At 40.6% G+C, this 18,679-nt stretch overlaps 1 protein-coding gene and 1 long non-coding RNA gene across 2 annotated transcripts in view; both read right to left on the reverse strand.

Annotated features, from left to right (window-relative positions):
* LOC310736125 overlaps nucleotides 1-18,679 on the reverse strand; it is a 261,350-nt gene that overhangs the window by 127,108 nt on the left and 115,563 nt on the right. The window lies entirely within an intron of this gene.
* LOC310736173 (uncharacterized protein) lies at nucleotides 1,537-16,817 on the reverse strand (the record flags this gene model as incomplete). The annotated part of the gene is made up of 3 exons (XM_083559549.1): nucleotides 16,358-16,817; nucleotides 15,586-16,297; nucleotides 1,537-1,703 (listed from the first exon to the last, which is right to left on the reverse strand). The coding sequence occupies exons 1-3, from the start codon at nucleotides 16,796-16,798 to the stop codon at nucleotides 1,537-1,539; spliced, it is 1,320 nt and encodes a 439-aa protein (XP_083415675.1). The 5' UTR covers nucleotides 16,799-16,817.

Genomic DNA, 18,679 nt, shown 5'->3' on the forward strand with positions numbered 1-18,679 from the left:
TGAAGTTATGGGAACGAGTAGTGGAAGCCAGGCTGAGGGAAGAGGTGACCATCTGTGAGCAACAGTATGGTTTCATGCCAAAAAAAGAGCACTACAAATGCAATATTTGCTTTGAGAATGTTGATGGAGAAGAAGGAGTTGCATTGTGTTTGTGGATTGAGAAAAAGTGTACAACAGGGTGAAGAGAAGAGTTGTGGTATTGTTTGAGGAATTTAGGTGTGGCAGATAAGTATCCTGCACAATGAGGGTGGTGCAGGACATGTATGAGGACAGTTTTACAGCTGTAAAGTGTGCAGTAGGAACGACAGACTGGTTCAAGGTGGAGGTAGGACTGCATCAAGAATCAGCTCTGAGCCCTTTCCTGTTTGCAGTGGTGATGGACAGGTTGATGGACAAAGTCAGACAGGAGTCTCCATGGACTATGATGTTTGTGGATGATATTGTGATTTGTGGTGAGAGTGGGGAGCAGGTTAAGAAGAGCTTGAAGAGGTGGAGGTATGCGCTGGAGAAAAGGGGAATGAAATTCAGCAGGATTAAGACAGAGTTCATGTGTGTGAATGAAAGGGAGGCTAGTGGAGTGAAGCGGTTGCAGAGAGAAGAGGTGGAGGTGGAGGTGGAGGAGTTTAGTGACCTGGGGTCAACAGTGCAAAGTAATGGAGAGTGTGTTGGAGAAGTAAAGAAAAGAGTGCAGGCAGGGTGGAGTGGGTGGAGAAGAGTTGCAGGAATGATTTGTGATAGAAGTGTATCTGCAAGAGTAAAAAGGGAAGGTTTATAGGACTGTGTGAGACCTACGATGTTGCATGGTTCAGAGACAGTGGCATTGACTAAAAGACAGGAGGTGGAGATGGAGGTAGCAGAGCTGTAGATGCTGAGATTTTCATTGGGAGTGACGAGCATGGACAGGATTAAAAATTAGTATATTAGAGAGGCCGCGCATGTAGGATGTTATGGGGACAAGGTGAGGAAGGCGCGATTGTGTGGGTTTGGACATGTGCAGAGGAGGGACATGGGGTAAACCGGTAGAAGAATGAGGATAGAGCTGCCAGAAAGGAGGAAAAGAGGAAGGCCAAGAAGGAGGTTTATGGATATGGTGAGGGAAGACATGCATGTAGTTGGTTTGAAAGGGGCAAATGTAGGGGACCGAGCAGCCAAAAGAGCAGCCAAAAGACGAAGAAGAATATAAGCAACAAAACTGCTTTTGCTCTTATGTTTCTATAAATTGTACAGTAATTAATTGAATGCCTAAATCTGGACTTTGATTCACGTGTATCATGTGGTAATTATCAGATATAAAAGCCATTACATTATTGTAACAGTAACGGTTATTTGGTATGATATTTCTTGATTGTAAAATAGTAAAATATTGTGTACCCCCTATTTCAAAATAATATGCTTTTACATCTTTCTCTTTGTTCTTGAATAAAAAGATTTAGATTGGAATGCTTACAGATGTTGTGAGATCATTATAGATGACCAGCAGGTCGAGGAGATATTCTGGACCTCGAAGTGTACCTTCACCTCCGTCTCTCCTGTCAACTATGCTCCTATGGGATTGGGTGGTGCTGATGTCCATATTCCTTCAGTCTCTAGCTCCTTCTGAGAAACGCCCGTCTCCTTTTCCTGTCCCAGCTGACTTGGCGGAAGGATAACTCGATATGAGAGCACAGATTTTTCTCCATATTCCTCTTTCTTCATTGTTCCCTCTGTAAGCAATAGGGAAGATAAAAGAGTGTGTGAGAAGAAGAGGAGTGGTGTTAACTCTCATGTCAAGTCAAAAGCTCCCATTCCATATATATATATATAATTTTCCATCTTAAGAAAAATACATCAAAGCCACACAATCTGATTTTATAGGTCTGGAATTGAATCACCCCCTTACATAGAAAGATGGAATGATGATATGGTCTACCTGAAAGTCATATAGCTGCACAACAAACACATTTTTTTATTAAACTTATTTTTCACATCCTCTCATTGCACGATCAATAGATCTGGTTTTCTATGCTGATTTTCAAGTAGTAAATAAATAAATAAATAAATTGTCCACTTGTAATCAAATGATGTTAATCACACATTATTTTCCTGAGCTAAACATTGCAGCAGTGCTTGATGTTAGAAATAAAGCAGTTTGATTAATTTGCTGCTAGAGTGCTACTGCTATGCAAAAAAATAAAAACCACACACTGAGCACAGAAGTTTTCAGGTTAAAAAATACAACTAATGACATTAGAAAACTATTTTACAGTTTTACTGTATTTGTGTGAATTTAAATGAATCACTCAAAACAACAATCCAATTTTTTTTTTAATATATTGTGTTAAAAATCATACATGAATATGAATACATGACTCTGAAATAATTACATATTGTAAAAAAATCTAATGTAAAATAAATGAATGGTAAAACAAAAAAACAAGCATAGTATTCATCAGAAACTCTATCACGTACAAGTCTGATGTGAAAAAATCTTTGGTAACAAAACAACATGTAAAATTAAAAAAATTTATTTATATCTATGATTTATTGAAATTAATACATTATTTATATTGTATACACAAATTTTATTTGGAAAATATATGTGTGAAGTGGCTTATAACCCCACTTTTATTGACATGTGAAGTGGTCGTGACATTTCTGTAAGTGAATGTTAGTCTGAACAAATATAAGCAGCTTTAAATACTTGACATTAATCCTCCTTGGCGCTCTGCTTTAAAAGTAAAGTCAACACTAACGTTTTTGAATCATGTCCAGTAGAGATAAGGCCGAGCCGATGTACCTGCCAAAGCAACGTGAGCTTTTTGGAAGCTTACAGAAGTCTACATGTGTAATCAAGTCAACATGATGCTAGAGCCAATTCACCAAAACAAACACACCCTAAACGTGACAGCAAGTGTGTAAAACATGAAGCCTCAGCTGAGAGAGAGAGGGATTATAAAAATACTTAAAATTCTGATCTGTATGCTGCAAATTTTTGTGAATAAAAAAGGCTGAACTGTTTGTTTCCTCATCAAACACAAAATATTCAATAAACAAAGCCTAATAAGACAAGCCAAGCCAAGCGGGGAATTGATAGTTCAACAGCTACGGTACTGGTTATCTGGTCAGAAGGTCAGGGGTTTTAAGCCCTATTACTCCCAAGGTACCACTGTTGGACTCATGATCAAGGCTCTGTGTTAACACAAAGTTGGAGGCACATAATTGTATGATGTCTTCTGGTGAGGTAGAACAAAATTTCCTTTACATGAACTAGGAAACCCAAACTTGTTCCAGCATAACAATGCTCCAATGCACAAAGCCAGCTCCATGAAGATACATGGGTTGGAGAGGAAGATCTCAAGTAGCCTGATACAGAGCTCTGACCTCATCACTATTGAGCCCTTTTGGGATGAAATGGCACGCTCCAGAATCTAGTGGAACATCTTTCCTGAAGATTGGAGGATTTTATAACAGCAAATAGGACTAAATGTGAAATGGGATGTTCAAAAAGTACACACAAATCTTCTGGTCAGGTGTCCACAAACCTTTGACTATATAGTGTATATCGAAAAAAAAAAAAAAAACATTCTTAACACTTTACATAAGTCCAGTCATAAATTGCTGTATTTTTGACAAAAGTTAGTGATACATATTTATTTTAAACAGTTTTATCATTTCATCATCCTAACTGCATGTTTAATGTGTGTTTTGTCTTTCCATGGCCCTGCAGTGCAGATCGTTCTGTTTTACCTGCTCATTGTTCATCAATTATTCACCTTCACCATCTGCATGCAAGGGAAGAAGAAAACCCCTTAATAATTAAAGATAAACAGTCCATGGCCCGTCATCAAACAGCTGTGCGGTGTGGCGGGGATAAAATCCAGATGATCTGCTTTTATACAGTTTTTTGCAGCATCGTTAAGATCGAGTGACAAAACACTGTCCTCATTATTATCAAATATCTTCTGTTTGGATCTTGTTAAACTTGTAGAGTGGTCTTTTTAATTTAATTTTTACCTCAACACTGTAAACTTGTATGGCTAAGAGCTGTACATTTAATTGCAATTATATAGACTCTCCCTGGACTCTTATTCATACATTTTTAGTTACATGTATTCAGAGTTGTGTTACACATTAAGTTGTTTAAATAAAAAAACTATATGAATAGGAGAATGACCTATAAATAAAACAGGAGATTTGTATATTGCCAATAGACAGTATTGCCTCTAATCTTTCTTTATTAATATATGACCTCATTAGTATTTTTTCATTCATAAAAATGTTCCTGCTTTTTTGTGTTACATTTGACAGCGAATAAAACAAAGTATTAGTGTTTAAAATCAGGGGGAAACCATGTTTTAGATGATTCTACTCAAGAAAAGTCTGACCAACTTATGGCTTTTATAGTGCACTTAAAAATCCAAGAATATATGTTCATAACCTGACTTTAAACACGCATAAATTTCCTAGCAAAGTATGTGGCTTTCCTGCACAATGGAAACCTTAATGTAAATGATGGCCAGAACAGAAGAAACCACCCTGATCATTTTGATTAAGTTTTGCAAAGATGGTTTATATAACAAAAGATGAATCCTCATAATGCAGCGACATAAAACACTAATGCAATCTGCTATATGGTTCTCAGCCAGAATTATCAGTGTAACGTCACACATCAAGTATTGACAATGACGTTGGCTTTTATAAGGCACTGTATACTGTACAGATTTAAATTCACACTGAAGACAGCCAGATGAGGATAGTTTATTTTTTGAGTAGGGTTCTTCCTCACTTTTTCATTAAGGATTGAAAAATAGAAATTCACCTCCAGATTTCTTTAAAGCTGCTTTGTGACAATGTTGTTTATTATAAATACTATACATTCTCCGAATAAGGATTGTTATGAACTATGGCATACACAAACTGAAGCAAACTGTCATGGTTTGTGTCATGTGTGTGTGTTCTGTCATACTTTCAATGTGTGTTTTGTCCCGTTGATTTAGTTTTAGTCCATGTCTCATGTTTATGCCATTGAGGTTCAGTCTGTGATGATAATTTAGTGATGAGTCTCAGATGCTCCGCCCATGGGACATGGAGTTTTTAATTCTCTTTTGTACACTTTTCTGTTCACAAGCTTAAGTATCTTTAATGCTAAATATGACGATCATCTTTTCAGTGCAAGATATAAGAAATAATAGTCATGAGTTTAGTCATGAATTCACAAAATATTATCATTTGCTTGCTGGTGGAAAATGTCAGTGATTGGTTGTTGGTCAGGTCAAACAAATGACCTTTTTCTGTCTTTTTGCACTGTATCCTTATTTCTCTGTTTGGTGCACATCTGTGTTCTGAGCCCCCATGTGTACAATTGTTTTGAAAAGTTAATGCTTTCTAAGGAACTGTACAGGAGCTGGCTTGTTTTGTAGATGTTTCAAATTATTAAATGTAACTCAAAACACAATTGTTAGTAAATTTGTTGTAAATAAATCTAATAAATAAATTTTTTACTCATAGGCAAATTGTTGGAGGGAAAAAATTATATTGTATAGTATTTAATAGTAGTAGTATAGTATATCCTTTTTGCAAAATAGACATTTTTTAAAATACATTTTCTCACGTCAAATGAGTAATGTACATCCTGACGTTGGGAGAGTGAAGGTGGAGGGCAGTGGAGGGTAGAGGTGGATTTTGGGGTGGGGGAGGTAAGGGGGAGTGACAGGATGATGGACAATAACGCCAATCCTGAGCTCTTGAAAGAGCATCTTTTAGGTATCAGATGCCTAAAGTTGAGCTTTCTGGTCAACCAGACACCTCCCCTGGGAGCTCACCTGAGCCTGGATCAAAGTGCTGCTTTTTCCTACTACCTGAAACACACACACACACACACACACACACACACACACACACACACACACACACACACACACACACACACACACACACACAGTGTTCTTCTTGGTCTCTGTCTGGTCTCCTGAGATGAAGGTGTGGTGAATCCCACAGGACAGGAAACGTTACTCTCAACTAAAAGAGACATGACCTTCTTTTTTTTTTTTACGGAAAAAAAACACCTCTTTCGCTTCATATTCACCCTGATTTAGGATGAGAACCTGTCACCTCCTTCTGTTTATTTAGTAAAAGGATGTTGCAAGGAGGCAGCTCGATTTTGGATTCTGCTCTGTCCCTGATTTATATGTTGACCCAACACTCAGATTGTGTGCCACAATACGACCTCGTTTAGCTCGCTGCGTCTATTGTGTGCATCCGAGAGGTTTGATACGCTCTTTGTCGCTTCGAATTCGATGTGGTATCTTGAAGAGATCACGTCTCATCAGAAGCAGGGGGGGTGAGAATTTTTTTTTATAATAACATCTTCAATTGGAAATAATGATCTTCTCAGATGCGGAGTGTGTAGAGCAAAAGAGGGGCCGAAAGAAAAGCACATACACAATGCCGGCTTGTTAGAGCCAATTTTCCTTAATAGTGTTGTGAAAGGAGCTGCGAAGGCCCTGAAAAATTGGAGGTGTACAAAGCAGTGGCCATCAAGGCTATAATTGCGAGAATCTCAATTGTAATGCCGTGATGACACTTGATATCTGTGTCTGTGTTTGAAATCTGCAATATCATTTTTAATCCTTTTATATTTCAAGTTGAAAGTAAACACATTTAAGAGAGTCATCAGGCTTTACACTAAACACTCAGTTTGAAGACTTTCTCTCTCTTTTTACATGCGTAGCGCCAGGTTCATCGCTCCCTCGCTCATGTTTTGCAAGTGATCTTTTCACAAGGGGAACAGAGTAGCTTGTTGAAAATAAACAGAAACACACCCAATGTCAGAGTTGGACATCATGACAAAAGCAGTGACATAAAAGATGAAGTAACAATTATGTCTTTTATCATTCATTACTGTACTTAAGTAGCTTTTTTATATATCTGTACTTTACTAAAGTATTTCCATTTGGGGAGACTTTTACTTTTCTCTGGTGTAGTTAATAAGCCGAAAACCCTAGCTTGTAAATATACCAAGAAAACTGTAAATAAATGTAAACTTCACCATCCTGGAGAAAAAAGGTCACGGCTTGATCTCTGATGGTTCCAAATGCTGAAACTGGAGACTCCTTTCATAGTTGTTGAATCTGGAGGAAGTGGTAGCTCAGTGGTTAAAATCCTGGGCTTCTGACTGAATGGTTGTGAGTTCAAATCCCAGCATTGCCAAGTTGCCACTGCTGGTCTTGGCAAAGAGAACTGAGATAATTGCAAAGTGCTCTACATAAAGGCATCTGCCAAATACCATAAAAGTAAATGAACACATTTCTCTTTACAGAGGACTTCACCATATTAATTGTGTGGAGCATCTGAGACAAAAACCACTGAATTACCAACATAAATTGTTAAAAATTTCTAATGACTGCATTAATATAAACTTATGACTTATGTGATTCACTACTGCCAGTGCTTCTGTTACAGTGCATCAAACAAACCCTTCTGACCAATTAGAATTCACTCAGACCAATTCAACATTAATATAAAAATAGTTTTATATAGTGCATGTGTGTTTGTGTATGTGTGTATGTGTGGGAAAAGGAGGGGGTGTTATATCTGCCCTTTTGCAGTTACAGCAGCAGCAGCAGCAGCTGGTGAGCAGGAATCTTCACCCAGGCGGAGTCACTCAGAACGACTGCAGGGAACAGACTGACACCGGACACTCTCTCTCTCTCTCTCTCTCTCTCTCTCTCTCTCTCTCTCTCTCTCTCTCTCTCTCTCTCTCTCTCTCTCTCTCTTTTCCCTGTGTCTCTCCATCCTTTGCACTCTTTCTCTCAGCCTACATTCCTGGCTGTTTCTTTTGTCTCCTTTTATCTTACTCTTGCTTAGTCCCCATATCCATCTATTTTGTTATTCTTAATTTGTTTATCCGTCTATTTCTCTTTAACCTTTTTTACTCTCCCATGTGTGTTGTTTGTCTGTACTCACATGTCCATTAATGTTTTGCTTGTTTAAGGTTTAGACCTTGATGGCTGATCTCTCTTTTTCCCCTCTCCCCTTTTCTCTCTTCATTTTCCTCTTACGCTTTTAAGTGTAGCAAAGAAAACTGTGAACATCTATCTATCTATCTATCTATCTATCTATCTATCTATCTATCTATCTATCTATCTATCTATCTATCTATCTATCTATCTATCTATCTATCTAACTTTCTGTCTGTCTGTCTGTCTGTCTGTCTGTCTGTCTGTCTGTCTGTCTGTCTGTCTGAATCTATCTAATTTCTTGTCTCTCTTGACCTGTTTACCTTTCCTGCTATCTGTCTTTTTATCTCTTCTTGTAGGTCCATTTTCTGTCAATCTCTGTCCTATTGGTCTCTATCTCTGTTTCTTTTCCTGGTTTCCTTCTGTTTCTCACTCTCTCTGTTCAACTCAACTCAACTCAACACACAACTTTATCACGTTGCCTGTCCCCACATTCCCCTATCTTTCTGTCTGTCTTTATATCACTTGTCCTCCACACTTTTTTTGCCCATCTCTCTCTCTCTCTCTCTCTCTCTCTCTCTCTCTCTCTCTCTCTCTCTCTCTCTCTCTCTCTCTTTTCTGAGCAAAGGAGCAAAGGACAGAATTTCAGTTCTCACAGCTTCCTAAAACCAGACCTTGACTCCACCCAGTAACGTTACCCGTCTCCTCATGCCATGTGTATTGTTCTCAATCCCCTTGGTGCATGACACACTTTTTTTGGGCTCCTCTCGCACTCGTCCGTCTCTCTCTGTGAGCCGTCAGAGAGTAAACCCAATCCCTCCTTCATTCCTTCCTTGTTAGCAGACGTTGAAGCTGTGGCTGCTGTTCCAGCACGGCTGTGTTCGGCTTGAATTACACTCAGGTGAAACAAGTAATCAGTGCTGCAGGGATGGCTTCTTTTACTTTCTTTTCTGCAGAAAGATTAGCACCACTGTAGTGTGTGCTACTGAACACCACAGGACACCCTCAACGTGTGTCTGTATAACTGATAATCTGCTAAAGTAAAGCTTCACATCAAACTTCATGGTTTTTCAGGTTGTAAACATCTAAATATTTATATTTATGGCATTTGGCAGACGGCCTTATGCAGATTGACTTACGACTATCTCATTCATACTACTGAGCAGCTATGGCATTAAAGGCCCTGCTCAGGGGCCCAGGAATGGCAGCTTGGCAAGGCTGGGATTTGAGCTCACAACCATTGTATCCAAAGTCCAATGCCTTAATCCCACTAAGCTTCCAACTCCCCACTATTATGTTATTTCCAATATTACTATTGACTAGTCAAAACTGTGTGTATGTGTGTGGAGAAAGAGTAAGAGATAGAGATAGAGATAGAGAGAGAGAGAGAGAGAGAGAGAGAGAGAGAGAGAGAGAGAGAGAGAGAGATTGTGAGCCGAACAGTTTGATTACTGTCATCAGATCGATCCAGTTGAGAGAAACTAGAGCCCAAGCACTCTTGTTTCAGTGTAGTAATTAGCTTCACAAGTCACTAATATCTATCTATCGTGCTCTCTCTCTCTCTCTCTCTCTCTCTCTCTCTCTCTCTCTCTCTCTCTCTCTCTCTCTCTCTCTCTCTCACTCACACACACACACACACACACACACACACACACACACACACACACACACACACACACACATATATGCAGACATTACAGGGGTGATTGGCTGCCATTTAGGCATTTTATTAGCTAAGTTAAATGGTTTTAAATGAGGAGGTTTGAAGAAATATATGAATAAGTTTTAGCATGAATAAAAAGGCAAAGGAGTAACACCTCTCTTACTAGGACTGACAAGACCAGTAAATAGGCCATCCCTTTTTTACATGACACACAAGTACACAAGCTACACACTATTCACCATTACTGACAAGTACATAGGTCCGATGACCCCATGGTAAATAAAAAATATCAAAACAAGTCAAGACATAGCCTAGCTTACCCAGGAGTGTTGAAGAATAGTGCAATTTGTTCATTTTTGTAATTTGCATAGATGAGGGCAAGTTTGAAGCACGGAGCTGGACAAAACAAGCTTTAAGAAGCACACCTGTAGCTCATGACACTAATCAGTGGGCTCTGTTTCATTGCCCGGAGACGTCAATGTAAAGAAGAGAGACAACAGCTAAAATTGGGCTTTAAAAAATCCAAAAGACATAAAAATATGAGCTCTTACACCAAGAAAACTTAACTCTGTTGAGCACTGGCGAGAGTAAGGCATCTCACATGACAGGAGATTAGAACATCCTGGCAGTGTACCAATGTATCATACTGCATATACGCTACTATGTTTGCCTGCCACACATAAAAATCTTTTTTTTTTTTTACAATTTAGTTGTATCACTGTCATTATTGTAAGATTAAAAAAATCATAAGTTGAACCATCATAACTCTGCGACTACCAGTACATAGAGAAGTGACAGACAAAATCATCTAGCTCTGTGGTTAAGTGTTGGAGTTCAGAGCTCATTACCACCAAGCTGTCACTGTTCGGCTACATAAAAAAAAAATATATTAAAAGTCGCTCTGGATGAGATCGTCTGCCAAATGCTGTACAATGTAAATGTACATAGGCCACACCTTCTTCACTAGGACTGACAAGTACCTAGGCTACAGTTTCTTCTATATGACAGACAAGTATACACCCTTTTCCAGGACTGACAGGAACATAGGCCATGTCTCCTTTACTGGGACTGACAAGTACATAGGCCTGACAGGTATACAGGCCACCCCTATTTCTGACATTCAATCCATAAAAAATACAATTATGGAAAAGAAACTGTCAACAATCAAGATGAAGAGAGTTTATTTAAGGGAATAGAGTGTAGATAGGTTTGGTTTTGGTGGAGTAGATCTGCTACACTCCTGCTACTGCTGCTGAGCAAGTCAAAGTCTGCTGTATTAAGCATGCTCAAACAAACTGTAGAGATGTTAAGAACCATGCTGTAACTGCAAAACATGGAGGTGGACATTTGATCATGAATGCCATTTACATACCTCACAGCTTCATGATTGTCTACAGAAGACATTTAAAGAACATTGGTTCTAGATCAATTACATTTTTTGACAGTACAAAAACAGTAAAAGCATATGTAGAATTGATTCATCTTTATGACTAATTCAGACAGCTCAAAGCGAGCATGGAATGCGTGTAGAAGATTGATTCACTGTTTGTTGTAAAACAATGCATGAACATCTTTCAGCTTAGTTTTAATAGCAGAGCGGAAATCTGATCTGGCATAAGCTGAAGTAGCATCAACACCCGAGAACATGGTGTAATTGGGGAGGGTTTCTGGTTAACCTCAATGTCTGAATGTTGGGTCTGAGTGTTATTTTAAACAGCTTACATACTATGAAATTAAAACAGTCTATGTGCATATTTAGAGATCACTTAAATGGTGAGAATCAACATACATTTAAACATGCAGTGACATCCTCACCTTTTAGGGTTTATCCTAAGGCACAGCTGAAGAAAACATTTTAAGAGTTCCAAATTGTACACTAAATTCTTATAAAGTGTATTGTTTAAAACATTTGGAACACCTGTTTTTGCAAGCCATATGTTCTTCTTTCCCTAACTGTTACCAAAAAGATAAAGGAACTCAATTGTATTTGAAGGCTTTGAAAGCTGTAGCATAAGATTTTCTCTTCACTTGAAATAGGAGACCCAAACCTGTTACAGCATGACAATGTCCTTGTGGACAAAGCTAGATCCATGAACAAACAGTTTATATGGGTTTAGATCTTGAGTTGTCTGCTATCTTGCTCAGATTTCAACTCTATATAACACAATTGGCATGAATTGGAATGCTTACTGCACTCCAGGCCTGTTCACCTTACCTACATCAATATCTGACTTTACTAAAAACCCCTGTGGCTGAATGAGCACAAATCTCCATTAACACACAAAAATTATATAACATTTTTTTTATGCAGCAGGTTGATCATTGTTAATAGTTTTATTACAGCTATAGAATGCAAAAAAAAGTTGCTAATGTTGTTTTGTTGTCTGTGAGGCAGTACCAAACAAAAAATCTTTGACAATTTAGCTGGTCTACACAAGAAAGAGCAATGAAACGGCCTTATACGGATAGTTACATGAACATGTTTGTGTGTGTCTGTGTGTGTGTGTGTGTGTGTGTGTGTGTGTTACATGCTCATTGACAATCTTCAAGTGCAAAGATCTCATTAATCTCTCCTTTGGGATTTTTCTGGGCTGCTCAATAACTGCCTGTCGAATCCACTCAAGAGTTCCTCTGTGATGGAGAGAAAAAACTCCTCTCTATCCACATCCCTCCTTCCCAGATTAACTCAGCAATCCTTTAATAACCATCTCTTTTTTACCCTTTTCTTCCCTTCCATCCACCCTTCTTCAGCCTCCTGTGGTTTCACTTGGGCCACTTTATTTCAAGAGGCCATCTTTTATTTCTCCTTCAGCACAGTAATGACAGCACAGCTATTAATTAATTGCACATGTAATTGCAAAATTATGTTTTTTGGGAAACTCTGTAATGATCTGTGGAATTACCCGATGAGGTCACATTGTGAGGGATTTTTGGATGTTGCGTGTGTAATCCAGCCGTACTTTTCCAGTCCCCGTCGGTAATCTTTATAAAGTCGTGTCATGGCCGTCACTCTTTTCCTGACCAGAGAGCAAGCAAACGGGCAATCCTCTGCTGATTTCCACTTTCACCCACTTTAATTAACTCAGCTGTAAGATAATAGACGGGATTTAAAGCCGAGTGCAGGAAAGTTTAGGCAGTAATTTCAACATCTTGTCGCTCTTTGAGGCTGAAATGAGACGTGAAAGCCTACTCTGATCTGTTTATTGTGCACCACACTGGAGAGAAGATGCGTGGTTTTCTGCTCCGTTTGATATGAAGGACGTTTATTGTTCAGCCAAAGCAGGAATTTTGTGGAAAGGAGCGAAGCGTCCTCATGGCCAAATTGTTTTGTCTGAAATGATTCAGATTGATTTTTTAGCACAAAAGATTTCAAATTGGAACTGAAACACCATTCGACCAATCCTGTTTGACCGAAACACATCTAATTAAAACGTAAAAATATTTCAGCTTCTTTATTTCATTCATTTAAAATAATTTTTTTTTTATTGTTTTTCACTGTTCATATATAATATAAAGAATAGCATATATACACAAGGATTTATCTTTATTGAACATTTTCACATATTTAAAATTAACTTAATTGGAATTTTAAGACAGGAATCTACACAAATAGAAAACTTGAGTTGTGTTCAAGTACATACTCACTCCCTAAATTAGTCTTGGTGCTAACACTTACAATCAGATGCTATGTAATTCATTGAATCAAAGCAGCCTTTGTGCAATTAAAGTGGCATGGGATTACACAGTGCGTAGGTAAAAAGGGGATAAGTCAGATAAACAACAGAAAGCTACCACCAACTTGCTTCACAGAAGGGAGGTCTTCACTTCTAAAATATAATTTGTTTAGGGTTCTGACATTACATCCTATTGAAGTCCAATACAGTCCAGTGTGTAATGCTGCAAAATGCGAAAAAAAATAGGGGGGGTGCAGGGGGGGGTCAATAATTATACAATACACTAAAGCAGTGGTCCCCAAAATTTTTTTGCGCCACGGACCGGATTAATGTTAGACAATATTTTCATGGACCGGCCTTTAAGGTGTGGCAGATAAAAAGAACAAAATAAAATGATACGACCGGCATAAAAATTGGTATTTTCTAAATATAATAATAAACGTGAATCCACTGTGTTGTTTTTTTGTTCATTTTGCTAGCTTGTGGGTTTCAATTTAGCGGTAATGTATTATGTGTTAGCGGCCAGAGCAGCACCTTTAGGAAGGTAGCGGATGGAGGTAAGACATGTGATTGAGGCATCTTGAAATGCATCAAGAGTCATAGACAGATGTGGCGGAGAGAATCTGGTAATTTTCCAAAATAAAACATCGATTAGAATCAGATAATAAATAAAACGGAAATAATGTAAGTTATGTATTCTTTCTGTGTGGCCCGGTACCGGTGCCGGTCCGCGGACCGTGGGTTGGGAACCACTGCACTAAAGAAACAGCTAATTCTAAAGAATTAATATAAAATATAAATTTGAGAATAAAGGTTATTCATAATATATTTTCCACATAAATCACTTTAAACTCTCCTCGAAAATATGTTAGAAATGGTTCGAATTAAATGTTGTCTGCTGATGAACCTGAGTCAGGTGTTACACTATGAAAAATATTGATAATATGGTTCAACTCTTAATAAAATGACAAGAATCCATGTTCTGCTTGAATCATGTGTGTGTGTGTGTGTGTGTGTGTGTGTGTGTGTGCTTCTCATGCAGTTCTGTTTACGCCAATGAAAGGCTTTTATTCAGCACCTAGACTCGTCTGTTTCCCAGGAGTGTCGTCCTCCCTGGCTGTCTCTCAATGTGTCTCCCAGTTTGTCTTACCACCTGTTTGTCTCTCTCTGTCTTCCTCTCTATCTGTTTTTCTCCTTGTCCCCTTTCTCACTGTCTCTCTCGCTCATACAATTTTAAGCAGTGTGTAGCATGTACATGGTAAAGATATGTCTGTTTCTATGCAGTGACATTCAGAGACAAAAGTTCCTTGTTTTGTCTATAAAATGTTAGGAAATAAGAAACCTGTAGAAACCGGTTAGGTTTTTTCCATAAAACAGAGATGAAAAGTTTTTAAAGAGTTATACATTTTGCACTAAACAGTTCTTTAAATGTAAAATAAATAATTCAGTATTCTTAGTCTTGAAAAAGGTTTGGCCCGGAATCTTTTCTAATAGTAAAAACACTGCTGTAAGTTTCTACATAAAGCTATTTTTACAAACATTCTCTCTCTCCCTGTACCTGTTCTCCCTAGCTGTTCTCTTTAGGTGTCTGTCTGTCTGTCAGTCTATGTATGCTATGTGTGTCTTTCTCTCTCTCTGTATAATATGGTGCTGTTTGGAGGTCTGTCGGCCTCCTTGGTGACGGATAGATGAGAAGTGCAGTGTGAGCGCTGGGACTCGAATTTGATCCGGGTCAGTGCACGCACACACGCACGCGCGCACACACACACACACATACACACACACACACACACACACAGTCCTATACATGTATGACCATTAATACATGATGAAAATATGTATAGTATTTTGTACACCCCTCAGCAACCATTTGAAGTCAAGTCAAGTCAAGTCAAATCAAGTCAAGTTTATTTCTATAGCGCTTTTCACAACGGATTGTCTTGAAGCAGCTTTACAGAATTTAAGAGTTAAGGTGAATGATGTGTATTTATCCTTGATGAGCACGCCATGGCGACTGTGGAAGGGAAAAGCTCTCTTAGATCTTATGAGGAAGAAACCTTGAGAGGATCCAGACTTAAAAGGGCAACCCATCCTCATTCGGGTCATAGCAAGAGTGTGATTATAGTCTTGAAAAAATACAGTAATTCAGTAATATATTATACAGTAATTTGTGGTTTACTGAGCAACTTATAAAATAGCTCAACATTTGGAACATTTTAGTATAAAACTTTCTTTTGGCTTCTGCCATTAGGGGTCACCACAGCAGATCATCCGTATTTATGATCCGCATGTTTGATTTGGCATTGGAGACCCTGGGACGAAGCCGAGCTCCTTTCAGGACTATGGAGCGGAACGGAGCTCTCGGGGACTCTCTGGAGTGAAACAGAGCTCTCGTGGACTCTCTGGAGCAGGACTGAGCACTCGGGGACTCTCTGGAGTGGGACCGAGCTCTTGGGGACTCTCTGGAGCGGGACCGAGCTCTCGGGGACTCTCTGGGACAGAGAGGAGCTCTCAGGGTCGCTCTGGGACAAAGAGGAGCTCACGGGTCGCTTTTGGGACAGGGGGTCGCTCTGGGACAGAAAGGAGCTCACAGGGTCACTCTGGGACAGAGAGGAGCTCACGGTGGAGACCTGGAGCGAAGTGGAGCTCTCCTTGTGGGCCTGGAGCGAGGCGGAGCTCTCCTGGAGGGCCTGGAGTGAAGCGGAGATCTCCGGGAGGTCCTGGGACAGAGCCAAGCTTTCTCGGAGGTCCTGGGACGGAGCCAAGCTTTCTCGGAGGTCCTGGAATGGAGCCGAGCTCTCCTCGAAGCTCTGGAACGGAGCCGAGCTCTCTGGGAGGTCCTGGGGCGGAGCCAAGCACTCACGAAGGTCCTGGGGCGGAGCCGAGCACTCACGGAGGTCCTGGGGCCAAACGGAGCTCACCTCGGGGCCGCTCTGGAACCGAGAGGAGCTCTCGGGGCCGCTCTGGAATGGAGCTGAGCTCTCTGTGGACACCTGGAACGAAGATGAGCTCTCCTGGAGGACCTGGAACGGCGCTGGGCTCTCCTGGAGGACATGGAACGGAGCTGAGCTCTCTGCGGACACCTGGAAAGGAGCTGAGCTCTCCTGGAGGACCTGGAACGGAGCCAGGCCTTTCTGGAGGTCTTGGAGCAGGTCGGAGATCTCCAGGAGGTCCTGAGGCGGAGCAGAGCCGTCCTGAAGGGCCTGGAGTAGGGCGGAGATCTCTGGGAGGTCCTGGCGTGGAGCGGAGCTCTCCAGGAAACTCTGGTGCGGAACGGTGCTCTCGGAAGCGGGGAAGAGGTGATCGAGATCCGCAGTGAGTATCCCGAATTCCCTGGTTAGAAGCTGAATGAACCTGGCGCATGAGCTGAACTCGCCTCCAGTCGCGCTCCACAACTCACTGGCAAGAGAGAGAGGTTCTCCAGACAGCAGAGAAATGTGGAGCGCGATTTTTGCTCTTTCGGTCGGGTAGCTGGACGAATTCAACTCCATGTACCGATTCACGCTCCGTAAAAATTCCCCCATTCAGCTCTTTCGCCGGAGAAGCGAGCTGGGAAATCCATGATGGAGCTTAGTGGTCGCTTCATCGCGGCGGTACGAATCCTGCCTCCGAAATTCGGATCACGCCGGGACCACTGTGGTAATCCGATCATGTCCTTACTTTCTTTCTTTTCTTTTTTCTCTTTTTTTATTTTTTTGCGCCCCCCCTTTTTCAGTCCTTTTGTCATGCTGGAAACAGAGGTGGAGGCGGAAGCCGGAGTAACGGCAAACAAACTTTATTAAACACAAAGGCAGAGCCAACACAAATACCTGCGTTCGCAGGGATAATCCAGGATACGGAGTCCGGGGAGAGGCGCGGTCCACGCGAAGAGTGAAAGTCCGAGACGAACGGCACGTAGCGGGGATAAGCATAAGTGAACACACGCCAACACGAAACACACGGGATCACACGTAGACAGCACGTGCAATAACGGACGGGGAGTGTGGGTGAGAGAGCGGTTTATATTGGAGCTGGGAGTGAGTGAATAACTAGCTCCAGCTGTGCGTGATTTGGGCTGAGAGCTTGGGAGCACAAGGAGGCAATGACAGCCACCGAAGGGGGCGTGGCAGGTGGATTCCTGACAATGACCCGGGCCACTGTACTGTACCTCAGTTTCAGGGTGTTACTGATCTTCTTTTAGCCTCTGCCATATTTATGAAAAGCAACAATTCTAATTCTCAAAACCTCAGAGAGTTCTTTGCCATGAGGTGCCATGTTGAACATCCAGTGGTCAGTATGAAAGAATTGTCCACCAAATTTCAACTGCTCTAATACCTCCTGGGGAAGTAATGTGCAATGTTTAGTGTGTTCCTTAGTTAAGATGTATGTAAAATGCAGCACTATGTTCAGTGAAGGTTTCTAAGATCACGACTGACTCCTTCTGAGTGAACGATATAAAAGTGAACAATATACGACTGGCTGTAAACATGACCATGCTCGGTTGTATCAAAGAGTTTGATGAATGCTAAACTTAGTCTTTTGAAGAATACGTAGAAAGACTGGAATGTTTTTCCATGTAAATGACATCGATGATGATGCAAAAAGTGTTGCTCAACACAAGACAATGCGAGACATTACACAAAACAAAAAATAGCTCCGCCAGTAAACCTGTCGTAACGAGATGAAGTGAACAGTAGCAAAAATGTAAACAGAATATTGTGGAAAAGAGCAAATAGCAGCAATCCAGGAAGATGTGCAAAATGTGAACACTTTGTGCTAATGATTTAGTGTGAGTGGTACTGAATCATGGTACGCAAGTTTACAAACTTAATATAAATATAACTCTTGAATTCTACAAAGCAAACTTGGAAAGTGCTAATTTAAGTGTTTCAGGAAGAGGTAGGTCTTCAATCGTCGCTTAAATATAGTCAGGGACTCCGCTGTATGGACATCTAGGGGAAGTTCATTCCACCACCTCGGTGCCAGAACAGAGAAGAGCCTTGAAATATACTTGCCTCTCATTCTGAGAGATGGTGGTACCAGTCGAGCAGTGCTGGAGGATCTCAGACAGCTTGGTGCAGCGCGAGATGTGATTAGGTCTCTGAGGTAAGATGGTACTGGTCTATTTTTGGCCTTGTAGGCAAGCATCAGTGTTTTGAATCTGATACGTGCAGCTACTGAAAGCCAGTGAAGGGAGCGCAGCAGTGGGGTGGTGTGGGAGAACTTGGGCAGATTGAACACAAGTCGTGCAGCTGCATTTTGGATCATTTGCATTGGACAAATAGCGTTCAGGAGAAGACCTGCCAGCAGAGAGTTGCAGTAGTCAAGTCTTGAAATGACAAGAGATTGAACAAGCACCTGTGCTGCCTGTGTGGACAGAAATGCTGTTCATCCCAGGTGATCTCCAAATAACACTTCATGACTCT

The sequence above is a fragment of the Silurus aristotelis genome (assembly GCF_946808225.1).
Source record: "Silurus aristotelis genome assembly, chromosome: 13".
Taxonomy (NCBI): Eukaryota; Metazoa; Chordata; class Actinopteri; order Siluriformes; family Siluridae; genus Silurus; species Silurus aristotelis.